Source organism: Suillus fuscotomentosus (genome assembly GCF_016647785.1).
Source record: "Suillus fuscotomentosus strain FC203 chromosome Unknown F5891scaffold_48, whole genome shotgun sequence".
NCBI classification, from domain to species: Eukaryota; Fungi; Basidiomycota; class Agaricomycetes; order Boletales; family Suillaceae; genus Suillus; species Suillus fuscotomentosus.
In genome coordinates, this window is record NW_024539560.1 from 1 (window position 1) to 26742 (window position 26742).

Here is a 26742-nt window from a genome sequence, read left to right on the forward strand (position 1 = left end):
CGTTCTATGCTGCACTATTGTATGGGCTCGTGTTGGCGAGTAGCACGCCACAGAAGGCCCACACCGGTAACGCCACAGTGACGATGGAAACAATGAAGAAACGAAGTTTGACAATTGAGAATATGCGACCACCAACTAGATCCCGTAAGTTAGATGTCGAGTAACTTTCGCAAGCCTTGACTTGGTCCTGGTAAATCGACTTTTTTGTGTTTTTCGGTTTTTTGTTGTCTTGTAAGTTGTTGTCTTGTTGATATGGTGGCACCGCCACAAGGCTGACAACATTGTTTGTCCATATTACAAATTTAGATCTGGAAATGCTTATGTACGATGCTATGTTGATACCATCGATGACCGATACCACACTATTCACTCATGGCGCCCAGAATCAACGCACGGGATAGGGAAGCTCTCAGGGCTCTGCCTCGGTTGATGCAGGTATGCTCGATTCTCTTCAAGAAGCATGACGACGCTGATTCCTTGTTTCTCGCTCTTACAGCGTAAAATTGATGGAGCATTGCGTGGCTCAGTCGAAGATCTCCGAGATGTCGTTGGTAGTCTCAATCAACTCAAGGATGTCACGCCACTTTTACTTCCCGTCTTTCACGCACAACTGGAGGCATATCCTATTCCGGACAGAATTAGTCCTGATGTTGTACCAGTGATCATGCTCGCCAAATGGTCCATGGGTGGCATTGTACAAATTTGTCATAACCTCGGCAGCAATATCAGTATTGGAGAACGCATTGTCCATGACGCTGTTGCTTCAAAGTGGGAGATGCTCTTCCCGTGGATGCAGTTCTTCAGCAACAATTTCCTCCCACCTTCGCAAAGACCCGCTGCCCTCCCACATGGCCTGTCTGTTAGCACTTACGAAGCCCTTAGGATTACCATACATCCACTATCAACCTTGTGTCAATTCACAACAATTGGCAGGCAGTTGATGAGAACGAACCCCACTGTTCAAGCATTCTTCTTCCGGGCTTGGGTCATCGTCGATGGGTTGAAGAGTGATGATGTCGCTGATCCTCTTCGAGAAGGCGACAAAAATCTCAGTGCACTGATACGTGCGAATATGTGCTCGCTTAGCGTTATTTGCATGGAAGACACCCCTGCGTCTCTGCCAGTATCTATCATCTCCTCTGTCGCCGGCGGAACCCTCCCCATGGCCTCATTAGCCCTCCGATATATTCGTCGTATGACTAAAGAGGTGTCCAATATGCCAGAACCTCGGTTACGAGCAAGAGAAAACGTTGACTTCTCATCCATGACAGTATGTGCTACTGGTTTGGCTCAAGCCATCCTCTTCATGCAATCCTTGGGCGATAGAGAGGGCGGTTGTCACGAATTGCTCCTCCAAATCGGCTCAATTCGTACTGTCCTAAGTGCTATCACAACACTCTGGGAACGACTCCTAACCCCTGCTTGGAATAGTTCCGATAATGAACCAGATATAGGGCTGGCAGCGCGACGCAGAGTGTTATATATAGCATATCGCTATATCGGGTATTCAATGAATTGCGCAAATGACTCTGCTTTGGTGATATCTCAGGCCATTCAGCATGGGCTACTCGAATGTCTCCTACGGACTGGGTCATCGCCAGCTGAACATGTTGACAATACCAAACGCTTTGAGGATGACCATGACATTCAACTGCTCAAAGAGCTTCCTCGGTTCTTCGTATTCTCAAAAGTGCTACGGGTTCTTCAACCCGCCTTCAGAGATTAGATCGGCTAGGCCTTGAAGAACGAGCGTCCCAAGACCCTGTATTATGGGAGTTATGGCAAGCCGTTGACTCCGCAGCCCGTACCTTCACCAATTTCCACGAGCTGCCTGAGGGAGCTCCTTTCTACCGGTATCAATGTTGTAGCCCGAAAGTGCGTTCGAGAACGGTCCGCTTCTCTTCGCCAACTAAAATCCTTAATATCAGTGCTCTCTCAATTTCTCTGAAGACGATGTCACAGCATATCGTTGTTCAGGGTGCATGCTGACACGTTACTGCTCAAAATATTGCCAGAAGGAAGCTTGGGAATCCGGCCACCGTGTTCACTGCCGCATGCTGCGTTCTGCTCTCGGTCAGATTCTTGTCCTACGCATTTATAAAGTCTTAACTGATGATCAAACTTAAGGCAATCAAGATGTGCGCGAGATCCGCAAAAGTTTGCCCGTTATTGCGATGATCGAGTCTTGGATATGCGAAGAACGCGTCAACGAAATCAGGGCGCTCGATAAAGATGTGGTGAAAACCTCCGAAAACGATCGCTCCATCGTAGAGGTGGACCTGACCGTTTATCCCATCGAATTGAATATGTACTCCTTGCGGGACTATTTCCTCGTTTCCGGCTCTCATACCTTCGAACGAGAAGTTGCTGAGTCGATCACAACCTCAGAAGATAGCCCATACGATCTGGTTGCGGTCAAGGTCAGGCTTGGGAGAGAGTATTATTCTTTGTTCAGCCCAGCAACCGCTTTGGGTGTCGCGTTTGGGTGGACGTCGGGCATTCAAGGAGGACGATACATCCATGAGCATCCTCGGACGCCTGATCCATGAGATTGCATGAGAAGTCTAGTTTGGCAATACCTTCAACCAAGGTATAGTCACTTAGCACTTGCATTCTGGAGCTCGGACGAGGCGCGTTACTGAAATTTGAAGCGGCATTTTAAAGGTCGGTAGGTCTTTAAAAGAGTTATGTTCACGTATTGATTTTGTCGTCAAAGGAAATCGCGTGGTTCACAGGACTGCATGGACCCCCGGAGGCCTTCAACTTATCGTGGATAAACGGTATCTGGTGCTGTGACGCGCATTGGAAGATGCAAAGATTGGTTCTTTAGAAATAGCCCTACAGCCCTACTCCAATGATTTACACTATAGCTTTGGCTAGCTGGGATAGCCATATACCGGACAAAGTAGAAACGGACTCTTACTTACCATCTCCATGCTAAACTCCTGCTTCTGACTTCACGATCAACAACCTTCAACAACTCGTTGTGAGCATTGAGCAAGGCCGATAACTCATAAAAAGAACCGTGTCGTATGCACAACACAACGCATACTAGGTGGATGCTTCATTGGTATATTAGGACTGATGTCGAAGATGCAAGCAGTACACATGGGTCACAAGTCGAAGCAGCCATCCAGGATTTGCTTCTGACTCGACTACATTGGCAGTGGTTAGTTGAGGTTACATAGTGCAGAAGGGGTGAAACTTGAAGGGTCCCCTTATATGACTGGAAGGCGCGGGTATGTTCGACTGGCCTAACTCCCGCTATCTAAGTACCCAAGTAACAGACGGAGTTGCAAATGAGTCAAGTACATAAGAACTTCGGTGAGCGACAAAAACGTGACAGAGTAAACGAAACCGAGATAGCTAGAGCGCAAGAATGTATCAGGTCATTGGTACAAGAGGATGAAAGAGACCGCAGATCAATAACATGTACCAGATAGCAATACGACGTGGGACTACACACCGATATGAACGAAAACCATTCTCTGTTCGAGCGGTACTTTCGTCTTCACCGCGTGCGTAGCACAGTTGAGTGCCCAGGCCGCCTTCGTACAGTCCATGACACCACCATCCTTCAAATCTCCAAACATATACCCGTAAAAAGCTTCGACGACGTGTTTTGCGACAGAGTCGTCAACCTCCCACAGCGTGCCAACGACGCTCTTGAACCCTGAAAACTGAATACCAGCTGCGAGATGGATCACTTCGTCGGGCGTCTCCTCATCGCCGACGGCGGTATGACAAGCTGATAAGAACGCGAACTCGGCCTGCGGAACATGTCTCTCCATGATATCGAGCAGCGTCAAATGTTCGTCTCTCATGACAAAATGCGAATCGTAAGGCTGCTTAGGGTCCTGCTTCCCATGACAAGCAAGGTGCACCCATGTGTTTTGCTGCAACGCTTCGAGCGCACCTGCTCGTGTGGCTGCGTTGCCAGAAATAGTGGTGCGGTTGGCTGTCGCAGGGACGAGCTTATGGACAAGCTCGAGCTCGCTGTCGACGGCCAAGAGCGCCTTGCCTTTCCCTGCACCCGGTTGACCCTGTCCGATGGCCACAAAGGATGGAGGCACGCGCTTCTTCATCAACTGTCTAGATCTGATCAGAGCTGAAAGTGTTGGCGTGTAAGAGCAAATGTAGAGATCCTCCAGACATGGCTCCTTCCCAGAACGATCCGCCTTTGTTTGAAATGGGTGAGCTGCGTGGAGAGGAATGGACGTGAAAGCTGCAGTTGGACACAGCCAGATTCGAGAGCGGCGCTTTAGCTTGAGGACGTGCTCGAGTACGTTGACGATGGGTAGCATGATCTGGTCCCATATTATCCGCGAGAGCACTATTAGATCAGTCCTGGACTCGCCTGGGTTCATCCGAGATGAATCTCGTATTGCCCTGGTAAAGCGATCCTTGAGATTGGTCAGATCTGCGAGACCGATGGACGGCAAGGGGACATGATGGGGGTCTCCTAACGTCGGGACGATGATGGCGCTGCACGAGTATTGGCTCGCAATGAGGATAATGACGGGGCCCTGGCGCGCTGCTACTTGGAGGTCTTCATACGAAGGTGGAAGCAGGAACCGCGAGAACGCCGGAAGATCGCGTATCTCAGCTACCGCGGCTTCCCATTGCCTGGTAAGTATCCTATACTCTGTTGCTTCCCAATCAGCAGCAGCTCTGTCGGTGACGGTTGCAGAACTCTGGGCTGCATTGGAAACGCGTTTGCTCAGCTCTAAATAATTACGCGCCAGTGTCGGTTTTGCTGACTCGAGTTCTTCGACTGGGGTCCTGAGTCGAGATGCCAGCGACCACTGCTGTCCACGGCCCTGCTCCACAAGTTCAACTGCTCGTGGTAGATTATTACGACGTATAGCACACGAGGCTGCATCTACAGGCAGTGATCTAGCATAATGAAAGGCAGCAGCAGCTTCCCGCCGTGAAGTTGCCGACGATCGTGTTGCCAAATGAGCATCCAGAAGCTCGAAAAATGTCGAGTAGGCCTCCAGTGCGGATCCATCACCATGCTGCTCTGCTGCAACAGCCCACTTATGTGCCTGAATGATGCGGTTTGGAAAGCCATGAGTGGGATGTCGTGATGCGAGTCTGAAGTTCTCCACTGCAAGTGCTAGATCGCCAGGCTTGTGCTGCACGCAGTAACGAGACATATAGGCTTCCTGTAGCCTGAGATAGGAGTAGTGTCGATCTGGGTGCAGCGAATGCAAAGCCTCCAATGATTGTTGGCAAAGAGTAATGGCCTCCTCGACATCTTCAATCTTCTGAGTTTGCGTGAAACGAGAGCAGAGTACCGAGCTCAGATTGAAAAGAGTGATGTGGCGCTCTGGATGGTCAAGCCGGGTTAACCGAAGGGATTCGCGAGACTGGTCAATAGCCTCATTAAGATCCCTCCTGACATGTGATTTGTCATATCTAGTCTGGAGTGCGAGGGCAAGGTTATTAAGTGTGGTGTCATGATGTAGATGCCCAGGTGGGCACAACGTTAATGCCTCGCGATGGAGGCTGATAGCTCGGGTGATGTCATCAATGTCGCTGCGTGTGTTGAAACGGGCGACGAGGGCAGTCCCTAGGTTATCCAATGAGTAATCACGAAATTTGTGTCCAACAGGGCGCAAGCACAGCGCTTCTTCGTGCCAAAAGATGGCCTCATCAAGGTCATTAGCTTTGCCTTGATGATCAAAGCGGGACGAGAGTGAAAAGGCCAAGTTGTCCAGGTAGTGATCGCGGTCAGCATGTCCCTCTGGACACAGAGACACAGCTTCACGACCAAGTTGTATGCTCATGTCAAGATCATCGATGCTACCATGCTGATCAAAGCGTGTTTCAACTGCTTGTGCAAGCTCCTCAAGGGATCTGGGACGGAGTTGATGGCCCAGAGGACAGAGCTCGAGGACGACTCTTCGAAGGTGGATGCCTTCATCGGATGCGTCTGTTGGAAGGTTGTTGCATCCGCCGATCACACGATCGACACCATTTTTCCCTGCTGCAATGATACGAAGGTACGTGCCCTCTGGACAGAGAGGCAGTAGTTCATGGTAGAGTTGGGCAGCTTCCCGGATGTCGGCAGCAGTACTTTTCTTGTTGTGGTGCCAAGTCAGCGCTTGGATGAGATTGTATAGAGATAAGAGATGATCGGGATGATGCTGCGGACGCAATGCGAGGGTATCGCGGAAGAGGGAAGTAATGGCATCGATGTCTTGAAGATCATCTCGAATGTAGCCTTGAAGGCGGGCCCACGCGAGGTTGGTGAGAGCCGTTGCATGGTCTGGATGGCTGACCGAACACCGGTCCAGAACCAACTGAAAATGGTCTACAGCATCGCTCAGGTGAGAGACCGTCTTGCGTCTCACGTATTTGGCAAATTGCGCGTGGCCCGCATCTGTGTCTCGAGCAATTTCGCCGTCTGCAAGGGACTACAGTTGGTAATCTATCAGTAAAAGTCGACGGAACAGAGAAAAACGTCACTCGCATCAAACAGTACGTCGTCCTGATGGTCGCAAGCATGTACAACGGCGGCCTTCAGCTTGACGGAAGGGTGGACACCGCGCACGCGTGGGAAGGACAAATCTACGGGACGTTAGTACAACTGCATAAATGAGAAGCGAATCACTCACCGAATGGCTCATCTCCATGATTGAGTAGCTCATCCCACGACATTTGAAGTGCTCCGATGACCTCTCCACCCCCTAGCATTCGACCAAGCTCAAAGGTTGCCCTGATCTCCACTGACAATGCAGGTGAGGAGTGTGATGATCTATAAACAGATAATCAGTTCTCGCATCGCGTCAGAAAGTCTGCATGAACTTTACAGAGTTACAGTATTCCTCCACACTACAGATTTATCAGATGACAAGACACTGACGGCCGATTTCCAGCGTCTCCGGGAGTCGACATTGATGGATATGTAGATGCCAGCGGGAATGCGCCAGGAGGGGACTTGAAGACTCGTTCCGCTAATGACTGTAGATAGAGGTTGAGGATCATGACATTGATCCGAAGGTAATATGAAGAAACTCGCCTTCAAGTCTGATATATCGGCGTTTTGAGCGACGAGGCATGATGTTACGATGGAGCAGATTTATGAGGTTCGAAGACGGGTTGAGTGGCGTGGACGGGGATAATGATATGGGGACTGTGGATAGAGTTCAGCTGAGAGGGAGGTTGAGGGTTCAGGTCATGCTACGGCTGTCGGCACGATATAGAGTCTAGACGCTGATATGATTGCACTAAGCGCTGGGAATGGAAATCACCGACCAGGATTAGCGGAAGAATCTGCATTGAAGTGGAGAATGCCATGACCAGGGTCCAGTTGTAGCCAGCCATTGAGGGGGGCATGTAAGTCTCAGAGTGATACCGAATTGTATCATACTACTCAGTCAGTACACCAATATTTTGGCAAGATGTAGAATCGAGTGTATTTCGCAAGGTAGTTTGAATTTTGAAACCAGTGAAGAGCCAAGACGGCGCACAAAGAAAAGCCGAATGTTTGTATATACGACTCGTATGATTGATCTGACAGCGCTATGGGGGGAGAATGATCTTGTATCAAACTAAACACTGTGTGATCAAGAGGACATGGTCATTGGTGTTGGTGTGCCTTGACAATGAGAGGAACAAGGTCAGCGCGATGATTACAGGTTGCCAATTCAATTTTCTATTTATTTGGCCGTGAGTCATGTGACGCACTGCCACCGACATTTGCACTCATACCATGCTCCTGGACCTCCCCTGGACGCTGCACCTCCTGGAATTCCAAAGCAAAGGGCACTTCTAATGTGTCTTTTTTGCCAGAGTCATCACGAGCCGAATCTCCCATGTATCAATAGAACATCGTCTGTGCATTCAATTTACATCATATTAAAATATACTCATATAAGATTACAGATGACGCTCGTGGCTAGGCTGGCATACACTATCACAGACAAGTTGATTGCGAGTCTAGCAGGTACGCATGATTATGGCTAAAAACACAACAGACCTGGTTACAGTGAAAGCACAAACGCAAAACTCAAGCCATTCATCCACCGTCATACGAAGCCTGCCGAATGTGATTTGGACGTACGAACAAGTGCATCGATATCACATTCAGTATTTTCCCATTTCGCATGCAGCTCGCGCCATGGAACAATCGTATCCCTGCTGCCCGTTTTACCTTGAACCAGAGTGAAATTCGAGTGAAAGCTTGGATTACGTCCACTCCAACTCGTCGTGTCGAAGATCTTAACAGCCAAGTCGGAAATTATATTCGTCAGTCTGCTCGATTTGCCTCTGGTCTAGAAGAGATTGTCCAAAGCTTGTGAAACCTGTGGCGATTAATATCCAATATGTGCAACGATGATTTGGACCACCATGCAGTATAAAGGATGGAAATGCGACCGTCTGCTCCCTGATGATGGATCGTGATGTTTCCGTGTTGACTCGGATATGTTCCGCTGCCAAAATCGACGGTGTGCCGGGTCTCCGTCCTTCTACATTCTTGACTAATGCTCGAAGTCATGTCAGAAAGTAGCACCGAAGAACAACCACCGGGAGTACTCACCAGCAAGTCCTTGACATATATATATATCGGCTCTCCACTTGCTACACCCCAACTTCAGAAAGGAAAAGGAACGCCAACGTAGCGGCGCTTCCACGTGAGAAATTTCCCAGTCGCATCAGGGCCTGGGCGCCTACTTGCGCATATGTACACCTTTGGGAATAGTTGCTTACAGGTTCCTTAGAGCAGAAGCGCAGGTTATGATCCCACTGTGGGTTGGCACTTTGATCTGGCCACCAAATTGAATCGCAGTACTGTGCAGAAAAATCTCGATTACAGATTTCAAGTGAACCCTGCAGTCAGGCTGGCCTCACTATAGAGCGGAAGTAGTTTAGAGACTGAATGACATTTCGATTGGTGGTGAATGACACTGGAGGAGCGAGCGCGGATAGGCGCGGATCTTGTCAGGACAGCTCGCTGTGCCTGAAATGTCTGATTTCGAACAAAGCGCGTCCCGGAAGCTATATCGCATCATGCACATACTCCCGCTTGATCCATCCTAAGAACAAGGGAGGATGATAATGTGCATGTGTGTGCAGTGCCAATACTCGAGTCATTCACTATGCTTATCCACCTTAGACTTCAGTAGGCATTTTGAACACTTCAGCAAAAAGAACAAAAGAACTCTATGTGGGATGGCAGTACCGATGGTCTAGTTGATATATACATGCTGGTGGGAGGCGCACGAGTACGATCGTGCTACTTCTCGGTGCTTTTGCCTGATTCGAATACTTCCTGGTGCTGTGAACTGGCATTGACAGCGCTGAGGTACGTGTCTAAAAGGCAATGATCAAGATGAAAGGGCTTTCGATAAACTCAAAACTTACTCCAAAACAAGCTGACAACGCTCACGACAACAAAGCGGAGGTGATGCGGTACGATAGCGAAGTTGATGATTTGGGTGGGAATGAAGACGCCCCTAGATCTATTTCAGTGCATGATGCGTAGGCAACAACGCAAATATTACCAGTTACGAATCAATGTTGGGGCATACGCCTGGGAGACACGTGAGATGGTTACCAGATTCCAGGGGGGATTGGCTTACAGTACTAATGCGTTCCTTTGCACCAGAGATACCCTTTCCCTCCATGATACTCATTGTGCCGAAAAAGAAACCGACAACCACTAGAAGAAAGCGAAGAGTGAGAAAGACGAGTAGATCCACGTGTAGTCAACAAACCAGGAGTCAGGACCGCCTGGTCCAGCCAGACCTGCAAAAAGGCGATCATTCCTCATGAAATCCGAAGAAATAGTACATCCCATACACGATATACCACAGCCTTCGTAGGACTGGAGAACTTGATGCGGTTCAGAAGTTGATACCATTTTGTCAAGGCTGGCCCAAAGAACGCTCCTGATAAAATTAGGCATGGATTAGGCTAATCCCGCCCGCACTTGGTTCATCTTACCTCCATAAAAAGTGAGGCGTGCAGTGCGCATGAACTGCGCAGATTTGATCAAAACTAGTTCCTTCTGTAGTCACACCAATGCTCACATCATGATTCTTGCCCTGGCGCTCGATGACTTGCTGCGCGATCACATCACCTGCGCCAAATAAAACGGCAGCAGTGGCGGACTGTGCCAATACGGGTCTTCGGATGAGAGCGGCACTGAGATACTTGAGCAAACAAAACTAAGAATGGATGAGTTGAAGCCACCGACTTGTATAACCGAAGAACTGAGGCCATGGTTGAAGAAATCGTTTGGGGTAATTGGAGTTCTGGGGAACTCCAACGTACCAAGTTGTAGACTCGGAACCGCGGAAGTTGAATTCAACGTGCGATATTCTTGCTACTTAGGCTGTCCGATGTACGTAACTTGACGCCCGCGACGGTGGAATCATGGGGAGATAATTTCGGTAGTTGTATACTGCTCGCTGGGGGAATGAATGTCGTGACGAGTATATTCAAGTTACTACTCATACTTTCTGATCTCTCGCTGATATCTGAATCATACCTAGTCCTCAGCTTCATGAAAACTTACATAATTCATACTGGAAGGACATAACATGAAAAACCTTTCGACCATTGCATTTTAAACATGTCTGTCATTTCACTGCTTGCGTTATCTCTCGCTCTAATCATCAAGCACGTTACCGGCATCTAGCAGTCTCCAGTATCGTGTGTCAAGATGCACGCATAGAAGACGGTGCCTTCGTTTGCAAAAAATGCAAGTCTAAGATGCGCCAATATTCCTGATCCGAAACTGACATTGCCTTGGGAACAAAAAAAAAATTGCTTCCCGTGTTGATTGAAGTATCTGGGCGGACCAAGTATTAGTGTGCGCACACGAGTATTTCCAGCTGTGCGCATGCAATGGCCGACTCGGAACATGAAATCTTCTTGAAACCATTGGGTTGCCACAGGCTTGGTCACTGTTGCTGGAACGCGCACAACCCTGACCTTCGTCCGCCGAGTGATGCTCTATTCATACTTGCAGCCCATTGAGAGTGAATGGCGGACAAAGGAGGACTATGTTTGTGTTCACAAGCACATGTATTCTGCATCCCAATTAGCATGGGTTCGGGAACTTCGCACGTACCCGACATGTATCCATTGTCCGCACACTGCCGCCGTTGCAAATTTAACCAGCGATCTGGTACTTCAATTGTCTGTGTCTTGCCATCCAAATTTTAATCTGATAAGGAAGTAACCATCAACCACGTGCGATGGACTTGAACGCCAGGTGAATGTGTGAAGGGCTGATCAAATTCAATGTATGGTATTTCGGATGGTCCAACGCATGGCCAGCCATGTGGCGATAAGACCCAGATACGCAAATGTGCGACATGCGTAGTGTGGGCTGGTAAGTTTGCGTAGTCATGTAATGTCGAGCAAAATTCCATACCTTTGGTCTTCTGATACCTCTTGCTACCTGCCGAGAACTTGCATGTTCAGTGTTCACTGTGGGTGTGTGAATCCCTCCAGAAAACCAAGATAAGACATCAAACTTAGAATACTCACCAGCAGCTTGGTCAAGTTTGAAGGAACGAACTTCTTCTAGGCTTCCACCGAATGGACAAGAAAACAGCATGATTTAAACTTCATGACTCGGAAGATCAAGGGTAAACGACAGCCTAAAAATCTCCATTATGAAGGATGATGATTATGGTTGCGGACTATGCGCAACTCCAGATGCAACCGTGACCTCAAAAAGTCAGGATCAAGGCAACTCGTTATCGCCTGGGACTCGAGACTCGTGGGGGATGCTCCAGACCCAATTGCGGCAAATACCGGCGACTTCCGAGTCTCTTTGACTTTCTACCTTTAATATGCCAACACCATCAAGACACTGTGATCTTAACAAATACAGAAGTACCCGCAGTGACACAATCATGATGTATTCCTCATAGAGGAGTCCTGATACAGGCTTTTCATTTCATGTAAATCACCGAGTCGTGACTCACCCTTGCAAGGTAAACCAATACTAGCCTGAGAAGCTGTTCCTTCCATCAAAATGACTAACTGGACAGATACTCTTGGCATAGCCTGCACGAGCTGCAACGACCAAATTAAAATAACCAAAACCATATTCCGCGATTGTTTTTTCCAGTTTAGACTTCGTCGGAGCCCTGTCCGAGATAATCGGGAGTAGTTGATAGTGAGTGAGAAGTGAACAGTATGTACATCTTTTGAATCAGTTCCTGGAAGCCAGGGTCACCCGTCTTCGAATTCTATAGTAACAAGGTTAACTCCCTCACTCAGATTAGATATCAATCACGCTATTCACTGCAGCAGAGTGCATGCGTACAATTGGCACCGCGTTCCATGCGTTAGCGGAGATACATCAGCCCTACTAGTGGTATAAAGGACTGAAGTAGACGTGTACAACTGACCTCATCCCCGCTCTCTGAAGGATCATAGCACCACAAGTCGATACCGGTCATCCAGTCATGTCTGTTGCTGAAAAAGAGAACCCAAGGGACAACTACTACGTCCAAACCGTCAACATGGACGCCCCACCACCCCCTGCACCACAGATGCAGCCATTCCAGAGGACGTATGGTAACCCTGTATGTCTTTCATGTTTTACTGCTACTATGTCAACAGCATGTAATTGGCTTTTAGGCACCCTTGGGCATGATGGCCTACGGTACCGTCTTCCTGTGCTCTTCAATATTGACGCTCGCCTCCAAGAGCGTTGGTCAACCTAACTTGGTCTTGGTTTTCGCAACCTTGTCAGTTTTTGTTACTCGCAAATGATTTGATTGTAACCTAGTCATTTCCAGCTACGGCGGCATCTCACAAACGCTTGTGGGCATGTGGGAGATGTTCCTTGGGTATGGTTCTAACCTTTGGATGGAGAGCTACCACTAAGATTTTTCCATAGTAACACGTTCAGTGCAACAGTCTTTACTACCTACGGAGGTTTCAATTTATCTTTTGGTGCTCTCTACCTGCCTCAAATCGGCCTTGCGTATGTCGTTTGCAAGCATTGTTGCATGTCCTCTCTCACATAGCTTTCAGGGCTGCATACACCGTTGACGGGGTTGTTGGGCAGGAGTTCTACAACGCCATCGGGATCTACCTCGCCATCTGGGACTTGATTACGTTCCTCTTTTGTGAGTCCGAGGAAGTATGCTGTACAGACACATCCTTAATAATATTACAGCCTTGGTGCAATCCGTACAACCGCCCCCATCGTTGTAACGCTCGGATTCACCATTTGCGCGCTCACTTGTCTTTCCATAAATGCTTTCACCGGTGCGTCTTCTCCCTTCTAGTATTATGTTCTATCTGACTCGCGATACGTAGGCAACCCACACTTTGCAACTGCAGGTGGTGCCCTTGGCATCATCGCTTCCTTCGGTGCATACTACGGCGCCCTCTCGCTCTTCTGGACTCAACAAACAACGTTCTCGTTCATTCGCCTCCCTCCCCTCATTACAGCCCCTTCCAATGTTTAAGGACTATGCTATTAGTCTTCAGCCGATCGCTCTTTCTTTTCTTCAGTTTTCATTCTCAACTACGTTTTCGGTCTTGGTTTGTATTCGATCATATGAGTAGAAGACGACTATTTACCACAGCGCCAGCTTCGGTTCCGGGATGATTATAATAAATACTGGAGCACGCATGTACATAGGAGTCACGTGAATTACTCCCGCGGGAACAAACCAAGTCTGGAACTCAGAATGACATAAGAGCGCACGGCGCTTGACCGAGCACACACGAATTGCTTCCGCAGGATCAAACGTTCCTTCCTCATCTATATATATTGGACACCTGTTCATTTCAGCGCTTTTGCTGATGTAGAATCTAGGGTCTTTTGCAAACTGTAAATGAGTCGTGAGGGCGTTTTCCGGCACTTTGTTTGTTCAGGGTTTGAGGTAAGTCAAAAGAACCGAGTAAGGTCTGACTTATAACAGGTACCATGAACTCCTGCCCGGGCCCTGGCAGTAATCTCAGTGATATCAACAATCGACATACAGCAGGATCTAGGGAGATGGTTTACCTCCACCGTCAGGCCTTCCTTGGGTTTTCCACGCTGTGGAAATATCTCAAGGCACTCTCGAATGGACTCTTTTCCCCATCCCTCACCCTTTTCCGGCGCCTGTTTGGCGGTCTGTTGAATGTCCCACATTCCTGCTTTTCCCGGAATCCTATATCTTCATTTCTAAGTATTTACCGACCAGCTGACAGTGGTTTTAGTATTCAATCAGATGCCTCGGCGGGAGTCGCTGCGATCAGTCTCCGGGGTATTCCAACAGTACCTGCCAACGCATCCAGTACGTTGTTTGTTGGTAGTCAACCAGATTCTCCTTGTACGGCTCATAAAGTTTTGTTACAGATAATATTGCATGCAGTTTGGCACCTGTTGCTATGTCTCCCTTGGCACAGTCAGGAATGATCAATCTTCAGTCGCAGTCGCACCAACACAGTGCACCACCAGTCGTACCAAATATTCATTGCCGCCGTAAAGTTCCCTTTATAGCTTCATCTGTTCAAAGATACGGAAAGGACATAAAAATGTAAGTTATTCTTGATGCTCATCATGCGGCAGCAGCTTGTTTAGGAATGTGCACCGTATAGTGAGCCTTCTAGCGGGATAGAAAGTATCCACCCTGCCGTTAGACAGTACCCCAAGTAAGTAGTAGATATTCTGGTAAATGATCCTCAGCTGATGCTATGCAATTGAGACGCCATTTGCCTACTGATTGGGAAGCGCATGTTCATCCCGAGGGTGCCCTGTATTTCTATCATCCGGGGAAGGTCAGCTCTTCTTCCTGTCGTGATTCATGACACTGACGATTCTATTAGAGGGTCTTCACCGATACAAACGTGCAGGACTTCCTCGACGATTTGAACAACTGTGCAGATGATCTACGCGCTCTTGCCGAGAGCAATAACATTGACCTGACTCATATCGAGCTGACGCTGCAGCTTGGCAAGCATCCGAATACCGGAGAACGAGTCTGCAGTTATTATTTCGCTGACCGTGTCGAGCGCACCATCTTCTGGCTTCATAAATTAGATACCGAAGACCTTTTTAATGGAGTCAGAGGGGTGGAGGAACACAGTCATATCTGTGAGCACCTGCCCGATGTGACACAGGATGTGCGGCACAGGAATTGAATTGACCTCCTACAGGTTATGTCATCCAAAGCCAGTACTGGTAACCGTCCAAGTTATCATTCTGTGAGTATCTTGATACAACATACTGATTGAATGCTCATACCACATTAGTATTGCAGTTCGAGCTAGCAACTCTGTTGAAACAGGATGCACTGTGAGCTCTATCCCAACAACAGAGAGGAGGAATCACAAAAGGGACTTCTTGCGGAGCTCAGAGAAATCATTGTGCATGCTAGTGCAGGTCAAATAACTCCAATTTTCGTTTATTTAACTCTGCTCATGTCTCCGCCTAGACGTCATCACGTCTGAAACGTCCTTGTCACCATTTGGAGGGGAAGACCTCTCAAAAATACTGGATCTAATCGATCACCTCAAAGGTGCGCAGAAGTATGGCATACATATAGCCAAGTTCACTCAGATCAAACATTTAACAGAAACTACTTCAAAGGAATGTGGCCCCTACTCCATATGCGTCATTGGTGCGTCTTTGACACTTTCAAATCGCAAGTTTCCTCGCCTCACGTATTCTGCTTTAATATTAGCACGTTTTATGCGATACTTCGGTATGGTTGGTCGTTGCATCAGTCTTTTTGCGGACTTGACATTCAGGAATAGCCCGAGCCAAATTTTTGAACTTCTGCGGCCAATCTTGTGCACGTTTGGCAGCTGACCAGTCAATATATTTCACGGATGATGAGCACATCGTAAAGTCCGTAATATCTTGGATCATGGAGCTTTTGTGTTTCGGCGCTCCCCATGCTCAGATGAAGGAACTGCGAAGAGTCTGGGTGGATAAAAATACAACTTCACCTCGATGGAAAGATTTCAATGACAAGCTCGGCAGGGAATGGGTTTCTATCACGATCTATGTGCGATATCATTTACCTTACTCGCTATTTCTGCTGTTCTAAACCGATACGTTCACAGTCGACGGTGATGCTAACTGTGGATCTCACTTTCCTCGCGGTGCCCAGCGTGAACGCTGACGAATCGCAATCTGTTACCATTATCGCAGCTTATCTGGCAACGTTCTGTGTAATTGGATCCCTAGTTGTGTCCATTTTACTCGCCGGACAAAACCGCAAATATGGCAATGTCTCTGCCGATACCGCTGTATGAGATACTTCTACCGTGGACTGCGCTCGCACTAATAACCCTTGTGCAGGTCGTGTTCCTCACCAGAATGACAAATTCAATATTTGGTGAGAAAGCCCTCGCAATCTTACACGGTCTTCCGTTCGCACTGCTTATGTGGGGGTAAGTACTCTCCACTCGGTTATGCCTGCTGATACTCAGACTAACTTTGAGCCAGGATGATATTCTTCCTCGTCGCATTTTCCTCCCTGGTGTTTAAATCTACCTCCGACATACTTCGAGGAATAGTTGGTTGTGGTTTGTTGATCATCATCCTGCTCATCTTGTGGCCGATTTGGAGTACGAGAGACTATCATGTGTTCAGTTGGCTTCGTGAACGACTAGCGTTATCCGAATAGCTGGCAGCATACTTGATGACTTGTAGGTTATGTACGTACGTTCGTTGTATAATTGAGTAAGACTTCGAGGTATTGAAAGGTCTAAAATTTGATTCAGTATTCTCACCACCTTCAAAACACTGATCGTTACCCTCGGTCTCTGGTACCGCGACTCGCGCTTTACAGCTGTGCCTCGAAAATTCCCTCATGAGCCCCTGGCATTTGACAAATTTGATAACCAGAGATGTTCTTGACGCCTCAGCCCAGGTCTGGCGCGGAGTCATCATATTCTTAATGTCAAGATGTCTATGTCGCTGAAGATTGATGAGGTGGTACAGATGCGCAGTGCCCTTGAGGGTGATGATGATCTACAAACTGCAGTGTAGATAACATAGATATGATATAGGACTGATTAATGATTAATGATTGTTTTTAAGCACGATGGCCGACGCTCAAACAAGGTACTACTATAGAGTGAAATTGTAAAACAGGCTTATGTAATTGTAATTGTAATATTCGGTCACTCAGTCAGCTCTGACTCGATCCGAGGCTCATAGAATCGTCCCGCTGACCATTACTGGCAGCGCTCGGCGTGTCTCGACTCTCCGATTGTCCTTGTGCCACTTCGATTTAAGTACGGTGTTATACCGCTCCTCCGCACGAAGTAAATTCTGAATTATCACATTCATCTTCATCCGGGTGAGATCGTTGATCCCGTAAGATAAGGGTCTCAGCGCACCTTGAAGCTTTCGCATGTTTCTGAGGGTCAACCTTCTGAGGTGGTGCAGTCTTCTTTTCGTCTTTCTTGTCAGCTCCATCTTTCTTGTCAGCTGTTCGAGGAGTCTCTGGTACGATCCTGTCATTCTTAGACTTCTTGTCCCTCTAGTCGTCCATGTAAGTCCTCACGAACCCAGTCTCCTAAAAAGTCACTGACCGTCACTGCGTTAATATTTGCTGGTCCCATTGTTGTGAATTTAGATGGGAGTTGCGGTGGAAGTAGCGTGATGACTCGTGAGATGATTTCAACGCATTTCCTGTCGATGCCATTTTTGGTGAGGCAGTACTAGTAAGGCCATGTTGGGCTATGCGAAAGCACATCCATATGTATCGATTCTGGCCATGCCAGGCTTGCCTCTGGGCCCTGGCCATGGCAGCAGTTGGTTTTGCTCAAATAAGTGACAGTCGAATCTCTGACTGATCACGCGGAGATTCGAGTCCTCAGAAAGTGCGGGATTTAGCCAGTCTGCGTGAAGTCTAGACAGACAAGTCACAGACTGCGTGTTGAAGTCTGGGGGACAAATCTGCTAGTGGTTGTCCGGAAAGTGCCGAGGACTTTGTCAAAGCCTGCAGTATTATGTCATCGTCACCCCACCGCCAATTCTTGTCCTCGAAATGTTACTGATCGCAAACTCCATGACACAGAATGAGGCGAAAGTCGCGTGGCGTACTACTACGCGGCGGATCCCGGGCACCCGTATCCTTTCAGAGGATTGCTACAGCAAGATGCAGGCCTAACTTCAACTTCATCGCAGAGATTGGGACTCTGCAGGGCAGCCGCACTTCTGGTACAGCAGATCAGGTTCGACCTTATTTTGGCTCTCGTGGGGTTGGTAGAGCAAGCGCTCATACATAGGTCGCCCAGCGTTACTCATAAACCCGTTCATCAGGCGTGTAACTTCGACAGTTCCTTATTGCATTGCACACGTTAGCAGACCCTCATCTGCATGTTGCACCCTAGGGATAAAAAACTATTGGTTAATTGTCTGTCTTAGGTATGTATACATATAGATTTAAATAAGTACTGCTCATTTCACCGTTTCTGCAAAATTAAATCGGGACTCTTATTTGCAGTTGTACTGGTCCATACATGGTTTTGACTGTATTCAATAATGACCGGCGGCGTCATGATATAACGTTCAACACTGATCGGGACATGGTAGATGTGACTCGACATCCTGCGAGACGGACGGGTGACGCCGTGAAGCTGATATATCCATACTGGTCCTGGGTCCATTGCGATGGGGTGCGGAACGGTGACAGATGGTGCTAATTCAGCTGTAACGGCCAGCCAGACGTGCTAATATCCGTTTTATGGGCACCTACACGGATCCTGTTGAGGAGCCATGCATGTCCTATGGAGCATTGCAACAGATGGAGGCAGGAGAATTAATTGAAAACTCGTTGTGGCGTTTGATTAGACCTTTATGTGTCCAAGCTTGTCCAGTGAGTCACGCCACATCATTCGCCGTTCTCAAGTTGCTGCAACGAAAAACTACTTGGTCGGTGGCCTAACTCCTCTACGTCGAGCCACACATGTGGTAATGGATGGTATGTACCCGAGTGCAGCTACTGGCCAGGTGCGGGCGCCCACCTAATACATGGGACAGATTTGTTGAACGACGAAACTAAGGTCGTGTTTCTAGTAACAGTCACGGTACGCTATTAGTAGGACCTGGCCTCGCCGACATGACATGGTACTTGCTTGTTTCAGACACTGATATCATTCCAAACCAGAAGTTTGATTGACCCATCAACATCAATTGGGGTCGGGCTGGGCACGTCGATCGGAGCAATCATAGTACGTAATGATCAACACTCATCGATGTAGTCATCAATCATCCGGCTGTTAGTGAAAGAGGTAACTCTAAACACTGTCGTCGTAGGTTGGTAGAGAGGCCTGTTGATGCTAAAAGGATTCATGTATCTTAAAGTCATACGTAATGGCAGGCGTTCAACAAAAAATGTGATTGCTTCCTAGCGTTACTAACAGTACGAGAACCGATTGCTTGCTTCCTTCATAAATGCATAACGGGGAGACTAAAGCAGTACAAGTACAAGACAACTTTGTTTCAAATGATAGCCATTCAAGCGAGTTCCCACTCTTCCCCGTTCTCCGTGTAGAGGAGTTCTTTCGCGGTCTCACCGTCCACAGACAAGGAAGGCCCAACGGTGAAGTTGGTCAAAAGGGTACTAAAAGTCAACCCCGACAGAGGAGCAAGTGAAAGGATCACCTGACCAGTGGTGGAATTGACGTTGACGGACAGATCGACGGTGGTCAACGTGATAACGACATTGTCAGAGCCAATCATAACGGTCCCTGCAGTACCGCTGTCGGTGCGACTAACGGTGAAGCGAGTGCGTTCAGTGCGCGAAACACAGACTGCGTTCGTCGCGTTAGAAGATGGGGGATAGTACCAATAGTCGTGAGGAGCGACTTTGGAGCGAACGAAGAAACTTTGGTAGGGCCGCTATCAGAAAAATGCAGAACATCCCGCAAGGAACTGACTTACGAGTTTCCACTGATGTGGTCCGCGCAACGTTCGAGCCGTGGGATGATGCTCAAGCCGCGACCACCCAGGTCGTTCAGCAAGGTGAAAAACACCTTACCGAGGAATTGAGTCGCAACCCCAGTCGTGGTGAGGGAGTTGGCGGCGTTTGCCACGTTCACGTTATGAGTGTAGAACTGGGCATTGACACGCTGAACACTGGTGACAAAACTAGTGACGGCGGAAGTGGACACGGCGCGCCACCACTCATCCGCAACTTCGCGGCTAGCAAAGGTAATCACATATCGATAGGTCACGTTGTCCGTGATCTAACCAGCGATTTAGCACGACATCGCAGACAACGAAGAATGGATTTTGGTACCTGTTTGACATATGCGTAGAAAATCATGATTGTATATTCAACAGGAGAGATGGTTTGTTGGCTGTGGTTGGATTGAAATGAGTTGTTCGACGACTGTACATTATATACAGAGAAAAAATTGTTTGGTCGGGTTGATCATAACATCTCGACCAACTGCGATTTGAAAATCAAAAGGGGGTGGATAAAGAAACACTGCCAATCCGAGCGAGGACATGATGTAAGATATGACGATTTGACATGTCGCGTCAAGCTGGACATTCCGGCAGGCTGCATTTACCGGCACCTGAAGATGCACAAAGTCAGTAGCCTCGTCCGACAGGTGTGTAAAAATAACGACCGGCATTCGATATAGCCTCGATCCCCCTGGACCAGCTGTCCTTAGTATCACCGTCGTAACTCGTTGGTGGTGGCATGTCTATCTTTCTGCAAAAGGAACAGGCAACATGATATTGTTGAAGCGTGTGCGAGACCTTCGGAGACATATATTGAAGCTGTAAGGAGGTGATTGACAAGGGCTACGACTGACTTTCATCTACACATCGCTCAGACCGAGCCTGTGTTCCTTCTAAAGTGGGAGGTACGAGTACCAAAGAAGGGCGACTCATGACCAGGAAGATAGGCTGATGGTGGCCCGGGATGTCCCACATCTTCTTGCATAGAGCCGCCATGAAACCTAAGTGACAGCAGATCTGGGACGATGGATCTGCATTTTCTGCGCCCTACCCGCCCCAGGCCTAGACAGACAGACTCCCTCTCCGCTAGCTCAGGGAACTTACTGTAGTTCTAAAAATTTTGCTGAGACCAAAACTGTAAGAGAATGATAGACAAGAGTGACGACTTACCTTCATCTACACATGACTCGGACTAAGCCCGGACTTCGTACATACTGTGTTTCATTGCACAGCACATGTGCATACCAGTGTCGCAAGATGACACCATTATACATTCCAACTCTGCAACTCACTACAGCCTAGACCTGATAGGTAGGCTACCCTCCGAAGCCCTCGTGAGTTCCTGGACCTCTTTAAGTCCAGGTTCTAGATTCGCCTAGGAGGGTTCTGTCCGCAGCTCTACAAATTCATGAGGAACTGACCGTCATGTGGTTCCAAAACTGTACATGTACAGCAAGCCCCTTTTCTTCCGCCGTTATCTTGTCTTCATTTTGGAAAGGACTGATGATTTGAGAGCTGGCTGACTGCAGAAACAAGAGGCGTTCCTAAATGCAAAATACTGATACATGACCGGTCTTAGCACGAGAATGAGGGAAATGGGACGGCCTTGTGCTGGGCAGTACTACAGATGAGAAAGCCAGCGCAGACTCTGAGCCGGAAGGGGGCCATCAAAGCGCTCAAATGGTTTGCGATCATAGTGGAGCTGTGCCGGAAATGAGCAAGGAAATGAAATAACAGACCCCAATACATCATAACATTGGTCAGAAGCCAACCAATATAATTTGATATCTAAAAGACAAGAGACGATAACATGGACACCTTGTTGTGAGTCACCACAATCGATTCGCCGTCAAACTACACACAATCTGCAAACAGTAAGTCCACGAATAAACAACGGACCCGGCGCTCACGAAAGCCCAGAGCATAAGTCTTCAGGGGATTCGAAGCACGACAGATGAAATTCAGGGTAATAAAGTGCATCATAGTAAATGGGATACAGGCAACCGCCTGAGGTGGACAACAACGTTCGTCAAGCACACGAGCGATGTGGCACGTGAATTTGTAAATGAACTTCATCGCACACTGCCGCAGGAAAGGATAAGCCAATGCACATAGGAGAACAGAACAGAGAGCCTACGAAAAAGCAGTGTAAGATACAACAGCGACAACACTCAATTACAGCGTGGATAAAAGAGAAAGACGCCACAGCTTTATATTCGTATCATGCTGATATATTTAGAGGAGGTATCTGTGAACGAGCTCGGATATGTGTAAAGTCTTTGGCTGTAGGAGATGGATGCACACATGAGGAGAAGCGCACTTTCTTATAGGCATTTTTTTCAGCAATTGGCTGCGTAAATATGGGGAATGTATGGATACAGTTTGTATGAACAACATGGTGGAATACAAAGCTGACAGTACCTTCTTCATACTCGACGCCCTGTATAGCTAACCGGCAATTTCGTAGTCTCGAAGTAGAATATCCATTTATCTTCGCTACTCCTTAACGGATATCTGCCCCAGTAGAATTGTTTGCATTGTCCGTACGTCCATTTCCGTCGCTCTAGAAGTTATCGACGGAAATTTTTTTTAGCTCAATAGTGAACTTGGAAGTTTTTGTAACGAGATAAATCAACAAAACAGAAAATGCAGCTCCTTACCGCCAACAAGGACGTACCCCAGCAGCCTGTCTTCTCGAATGACCACGCGCTTTGGAAGCTTCTCCGAGTCAGAACCGTTGACATGTCCAAGCAGTAGTGTCTCTATAGCCGTCTGAAAAGACATGTAAGTTTGGCCGAGCTTGCCAGGATGCGTCACGGTTAACGCGCGCTTACCGTGATATCATGCTGCTCTATAGCGAATATGGCCAGTTCCACCTTCGAAGGACTGGAAGCAATATGTGGTTAAACCTCTCGAGATGAGACTGAAATTATCTCCAGCAGTTGTCTTGTTACCTTGGGTTTCTGCTTTTGATGGTGACCTGAACAACTGTCCCGATGTGATCGCCGGGATTCAACGATTCGGCTGTAGTGCTGTTGTGCGGGAGTGCTTCCAAGTACAGTAGTCGAGTCTTGTTGAGAGGTAGCGCCATCGCTGTGTCTTTGCCCTATGATACTGGCTGCCGCTCGCCGATCGATGTCTAATTCAAAGATTAGAATTAGTAACCCGTCTGAGCTTGCTGACTAATAATTCACCCGTTGTGCATGATTTTCGTTAGGCAAGGCAATCTCCACTACCTAGCTATGGAATTTGTAATTCATTGGTTCATTATGCCCGTGTTTGAAATCTCTCGCAAGGGAGGGGTGCAGTGACATGAAACTTGGGGTCGGCCATTCGTTAACGTTCAGGCCTCAGGGAAGATTCGATGCGCAATGAACTTCTAGGCACGGTAGACAGTGGGCGTGACAGCCTCAGCGCTCTAGTTGACACAACATATATGTACCTGGATTTGTCCCAAGCACTCACTCTCAGCTTCCCGACAATGGATTTCAGTGAGTTCGTCATTTGCTCACCCCATCTAGAATCGTGCTAAAAGGCTTACCTCTAAGTGCATATTAGTACATCGTCTTCTAACGACGCATGGAGGAGCCTATGCAATGTCGTAGAACACAGCGGCATTTTCGATTCCGACAAACGTCAGCCCCACTTACGATGCATGGAGAACACGCGTGTTAAACTTTGGTCGAGTCTGAGAAGACTCCTCCACCGACGTGATCAAACGAATGTTTGGCTCAATGGCTGCGCTGGCATTGAAAAGACATCCATTGCGTTCACCGTAGCCGAGGAGTTCAAAAGAGCCGGAAGACTTGCCGCCACTTTCTTCTTCTCGCACAAGCATGCCCAAATTGCTGGCAAGATTATTCCTACCATCGCATATCAGCTCGCACTGACTTTCCCGTGCATTCGAGGCGATATCATACAAGCGATCGAGAAAGACGAATTTCTCTTATCGTCTGAAAAGTCCCGTGTTGACCAGATGCGGGAGCTGGTTATCAATCCACTACACACGTTGCGATTCCGTCAAGAGAGGCCTTATGTCATCATTATCGATGCTCTTGATGAATGCTTTTCTTGTCAAGAGGCGGCAAGACTGGCTAGGCTGTTCGTGGAGATGCTCTCGGGCACGAACTTGCCGACCATCCACCTGATATTTACGAGCCGCCCCGACGCTCATATCCGTGCGGCCATGCCACCTGGCGTCTGCCAAATTTCCCTCACTATACGTGATTCATTTATTGTACAAGACGTTCATTTCTTTCTGCGAGCATCACTTGACAACATACGGACAAGCCGTCCCGATATTTTCGGGCGGCCCCCCAAACCTTGGCCGTCAGAGGCTGAATTCGAGACCTTGGCCTCTAGGACATGCGGTCTTTTTGTCAATGCTGCTATGGTTGTCAATTTTTTATCTCCCGCCGGTCAATGTCCCCAGCAGAGGCTAGACCTCTTACTTCGTCAGAAGTCAAGATTCTGCGTTGTCATCGACCGAGATATCAACGAGCTTTATCGACAGATTATTACAACTTCGGAGAATCCAGCATTGTACTGCCGGATGTTAGCATCCATCCGTCTCATGCAACCGCTCCCTCTTAGAGACCTCCAAGAACTTTTCCATGCGGACAAAGAGAGCTTGGGTGTAATGCTGGAAGCATTTTCACCCGTGATCTCGAATCCACCCGATGGAGTTGGAAACGTCGAGATTTATCATGCTTCGCTCCACGACTTTATGAAGGATCCCTTTTGCTCGGCAGAACTCTACGTGAGCAACGCTCGTGCTCACGAGTACCTTGCGTGTCGCTGCATTGACTTGCTCACACGAACGGAACCAGCATATGGAGCAGTGGCACGCAATGCGCACCGGTATGCACATTTTTGGTGGGGTACACATCTTTCTTCGGCCTATCCTAGCAGCGAACTTCGGCATCTGCTCGCTAGGTTTAAAAAGGAGGATTTGAAACGTTTGGTAGCAGTCGCAGAACAAGATCAATCACTTGGTCCTCTCATATTCAATTTGCATGAAGCAAACAACGCTTGTTTTTCTTGGGTGACTGTTTTGGATATTGGTAAGAGGTGGCAACTAATCAAATTTTGTTTTAGAAATGGATCAGAAGTTTGTCTGATATTGTCGTTGCGTGGCGTATTGTCAAAGCTTCAAGAAAAGTTTATAGGGAGGTGAAGAAATCAAACAGTGAGTGGACACGAGTATAGCGTTGCGTATGCTGACCTGACTTCTTTAGCTAACGTAACTAATACATAAGTAGCAGGGCAAGTGGCAACTTAAATCGCCCTGCAATGCGAACTTGATATGATGTTCAAGGCGCGCAATCTTTGGTGTTGCAGGCAATCGTAACAATTGAAGGGGCGGTTGTTGGGCGGTTGGTCGTGACGCATCTGACTAGGGTTTTGTAGGTCAAATTTGTAGTTAGGCGATGAAATCTGTTACCCACATGTATTGTCTGTGTCAATGATGTCACTGCGCTGGAGCGTGTTGCTGTGTTTGCTTCCTGTGGGGATTCAGGTTGCATTGTGTGTCTAGTGCTAGGCAACGACCAATGCTGTAAGACATGAATATTGTGATACAGCATGAGCACTTGGCTGTGGCAGGATGACGAAATTCCAGTCGACGACTGAGGAAAGAGTAAATTTATGGCAGACGCTCCAACTCAGAGGGACATTAATGTCGTCAAAGTGAGGGCCTGGTCTTTTGAAACATTGACAAAGTCGAGTATTTGAGCCTGGGCCAACATTGGCTACTAAGAAATAAGAAGGAACGAGCTGCAATAGAAAAAAGTTATATAGTTCGGCGCAAATGTTAAAGAATAGCCTGGAGTTTCGGTATTGGTGACATGAAATACAGGGAACATTGGGCGGGGATGACGACATCGACTTTAAGAATGCAGACACGGAGAACATGAGACGAATCGAGATTAAATCTCGACTTGGCAGAAAGATATGGACGCCGTGCTCAGCGCGCACTGCGCAAACACGTGTAGGTATTGCTGTATCGTTTTGGCAAGCTGTGGCGACGGGTCTGGGATCAGTTGTCATGCGTTTGGAATCAGACAGTGATTTGATGTAAGAACACGTACAATGATATTGAGCGCTGAAGAAACTGCTATCGGGCTTTTGAAGCAAAGCTGTGTACATGCAACCATTATGGTGAGAACAATTACTACCCGAGAATATCCAAGTAACGGTACCTGCGAGTGAACACATTATTCGATGAGTATTCGTGTTACCATGAATAAGGATAACGCATATGAAATACACGGAACGCATAGATCACCGGTCTGATTGTGATAAAGCTTGAAGGACATGGCTCGGTTAATAAAATGAAAACCTGCCAGTGGAGCAACAATGCAAGCAAGATGTCAGAGACGATGCAAGTGGTACGATCACTTACTACCAGATGATTACATAGGTCAGATACACTGCTCTTCGCACTGCGGAAAGTGGTACGGGCTTGTATCGCCTTTGATGAAGGGAGTCCCAGTATGACGTTGCGGTGGAATCATGATGAAGGTTTGATCCGAATCGGCTTGATCTACGAAGATGTGATGTTTAAACTAGTCAGCGTCAGTTTTTGCGGCGCAGACTGATCACCGCTGCGACTTGGAAAGTTCCGCGGGAGCAAAAATGGTCATCCGTTTCAAATGGAAACATGAACAAATATACTGTAACTGCCAAGAAAGGCTTAGCTTAAAGCCCCGGGGCCCGATTTACTACTTGCATTCAGATACACTGAGCATGGTGCAACCAAATTATTTCTGTATAACATCAAGAGTCGCTTGCTGTGTCGAATAAATAACCTTCTTTCATTCCTTCCTTCATTT

General features: G+C 47.8%; 8 protein-coding genes across 8 annotated transcripts; 4 read left to right on the plus strand and 4 right to left on the minus strand.

Moving 5' to 3' along the window:
* The first annotated feature begins 159 nt into the window (after positions 1–159).
* Positions 160–2980, plus strand: F5891DRAFT_1049460 (uncharacterized protein). The gene is made up of 7 exons (XM_041362418.1): positions 160–231; positions 307–435; positions 497–1699; positions 1720–1875; positions 1929–2073; positions 2128–2664; positions 2717–2980. Exons 2-6 carry the CDS (start codon positions 373–375, stop codon positions 2547–2549), a joined length of 1989 nt encoding a protein of 662 aa, XP_041222757.1. The 5' UTR covers positions 160–231; positions 307–372; the 3' UTR covers positions 2550–2664; positions 2717–2980.
* Positions 2981–3075: 95 nt separating this feature from the next.
* On the minus strand, positions 3076–6993 carry F5891DRAFT_1174738 (CHAT domain-containing protein; the record flags this gene model as incomplete). The annotated part of the gene is made up of 5 exons (XM_041365681.1): positions 3076–3155; positions 3467–6422; positions 6479–6576; positions 6624–6763; positions 6872–6993. The coding sequence occupies 5 exons, from the start codon at positions 6991–6993 to the stop codon at positions 3076–3078; spliced, it is 3396 nt and encodes a 1131-aa protein (XP_041222758.1).
* A 2127-nt stretch (positions 6994–9120) lies between these two features.
* F5891DRAFT_1049481 (uncharacterized protein) lies at positions 9121–10426 on the minus strand. Its single transcript, XM_041362419.1, has 9 exons — positions 10208–10426; positions 10041–10155; positions 9955–9988; positions 9811–9899; positions 9726–9756; positions 9591–9670; positions 9513–9541; positions 9373–9464; positions 9121–9321 (listed from the first exon to the last, which is right to left on the minus strand). The coding sequence occupies exons 1-9, from the start codon at positions 10231–10233 to the stop codon at positions 9245–9247; spliced, it is 573 nt and encodes a 190-aa protein (XP_041222759.1). The 5' UTR covers positions 10234–10426; the 3' UTR covers positions 9121–9244.
* A 2011-nt stretch (positions 10427–12437) lies between these two features.
* On the plus strand, positions 12438–13620 carry F5891DRAFT_1243057 (GPR1/FUN34/yaaH family-domain-containing protein; the record flags this gene model as incomplete). The annotated part of the gene is made up of 7 exons (XM_041369756.1): positions 12438–12557; positions 12613–12722; positions 12774–12824; positions 12875–12961; positions 13012–13110; positions 13157–13248; positions 13300–13620. 7 exons carry the CDS (start codon positions 12438–12440, stop codon positions 13449–13451), a joined length of 711 nt encoding a protein of 236 aa, XP_041222760.1. The 3' UTR covers positions 13452–13620.
* Positions 13621–13808: 188 nt separating this feature from the next.
* Positions 13809–16869, plus strand: F5891DRAFT_1049492 (uncharacterized protein). Its single transcript, XM_041362420.1, has 15 exons — positions 13809–14270; positions 14333–14513; positions 14575–14628; positions 14682–14754; positions 14803–15070; positions 15133–15157; positions 15264–15358; positions 15411–15494; positions 15552–15596; positions 15660–15680; positions 15733–15986; positions 16045–16230; positions 16283–16374; positions 16430–16691; positions 16741–16869. The coding sequence occupies exons 1-14, from the start codon at positions 13916–13918 to the stop codon at positions 16608–16610; spliced, it is 1914 nt and encodes a 637-aa protein (XP_041222761.1). The 5' UTR covers positions 13809–13915; the 3' UTR covers positions 16611–16691; positions 16741–16869.
* Positions 16870–19388: 2519 nt separating this feature from the next.
* F5891DRAFT_1174742 (uncharacterized protein) lies at positions 19389–20264 on the minus strand (the record flags this gene model as incomplete). The annotated part of the gene is made up of 3 exons (XM_041365682.1): positions 19389–19823; positions 19880–20184; positions 20238–20264. 3 exons carry the CDS (start codon positions 20262–20264, stop codon positions 19454–19456), a joined length of 702 nt encoding a protein of 233 aa, XP_041222762.1. The 3' UTR covers positions 19389–19453.
* A 2907-nt stretch (positions 20265–23171) lies between these two features.
* F5891DRAFT_1243081 (uncharacterized protein) lies at positions 23172–25304 on the plus strand. Its single transcript, XM_041369757.1, has 4 exons — positions 23172–23400; positions 23458–24953; positions 25007–25097; positions 25147–25304. Exons 1-4 carry the CDS (start codon positions 23274–23276, stop codon positions 25164–25166), a joined length of 1734 nt encoding a protein of 577 aa, XP_041222763.1. The 5' UTR covers positions 23172–23273; the 3' UTR covers positions 25167–25304.
* F5891DRAFT_538961 (uncharacterized protein) lies at positions 25107–26519 on the minus strand. Its single transcript, XM_041372166.1, has 2 exons — positions 25357–26519; positions 25107–25304 (listed from the first exon to the last, which is right to left on the minus strand). The coding sequence occupies exon 1, from the start codon at positions 26186–26188 to the stop codon at positions 25448–25450; it is 741 nt and encodes a 246-aa protein (XP_041222764.1). The 5' UTR covers positions 26189–26519; the 3' UTR covers positions 25107–25304; positions 25357–25447.
* Between the last annotated feature and the right edge of the window lie 223 nt (positions 26520–26742).

Bases quoted from the DNA above. Each gene is read 5' to 3' on its own strand.
- F5891DRAFT_1049460 (XM_041362418.1), top strand. From the start codon at position 373: ATGGCGCCCAGAATCAACGCACGGGATAGGGAAGCTCTCAGGGCTCTG. The intron at 436-496 runs GTATGCTCGATT...TCGCTCTTACAG, and splicing joins CTCTGCCTCGGTTGATGCAG to CGTAAAATTGATGGAGCATT. The intron at 1,876-1,928 runs GTGCGTTCGAGA...CCTTAATATCAG, and splicing joins ATCAATGTTGTAGCCCGAAA to TGCTCTCTCAATTTCTCTGA.
- F5891DRAFT_1049481 (XM_041362419.1), bottom strand. From the start codon at position 10,233: ATGGCCTCAGTTCTTCGGTTATACAA. The intron at 9,900-9,954 runs GTAAGATGAACC...TAATTTTATCAG, and splicing joins ACGCCTCACTTTTTATGGAG to GAGCGTTCTTTGGGCCAGCC. The intron at 9,542-9,590 runs GTAAGCCAATCC...CGTGTCTCCCAG, and splicing joins CAAAGGAACGCATTAGTACT to GCGTATGCCCCAACATTGAT.
- F5891DRAFT_1243081 (XM_041369757.1), top strand. From the start codon at position 23,274: ATGCGCAATGAACTTCTAGGCACGGTAGACAGTGGGCGTGACAGCCTC. The intron at 24,954-25,006 runs GTGACTGTTTTG...ATTTTGTTTTAG, and splicing joins ACAACGCTTGTTTTTCTTGG to AAATGGATCAGAAGTTTGTC. The intron at 25,098-25,146 runs GTGAGTGGACAC...TGACTTCTTTAG, and splicing joins GGAGGTGAAGAAATCAAACA to CTAACGTAACTAATACATAA.
- F5891DRAFT_538961 (XM_041372166.1), bottom strand. From the start codon at position 26,188: ATGCGTTCCGTGTATTTCATATGCGTTATCCTTATTCATGGTAACACG.
- F5891DRAFT_1049492 (XM_041362420.1), top strand. From the start codon at position 13,916: ATGAACTCCTGCCCGGGCCCTGGCAGTAATCTCAGTGATATCAACAAT. The intron at 15,071-15,132 runs GTGAGCACCTGC...GACCTCCTACAG, and splicing joins GGAGGAACACAGTCATATCT to GTTATGTCATCCAAAGCCAG. The intron at 15,158-15,263 runs GTAACCGTCCAA...CTGTTGAAACAG, and splicing joins GTCATCCAAAGCCAGTACTG to GATGCACTGTGAGCTCTATC.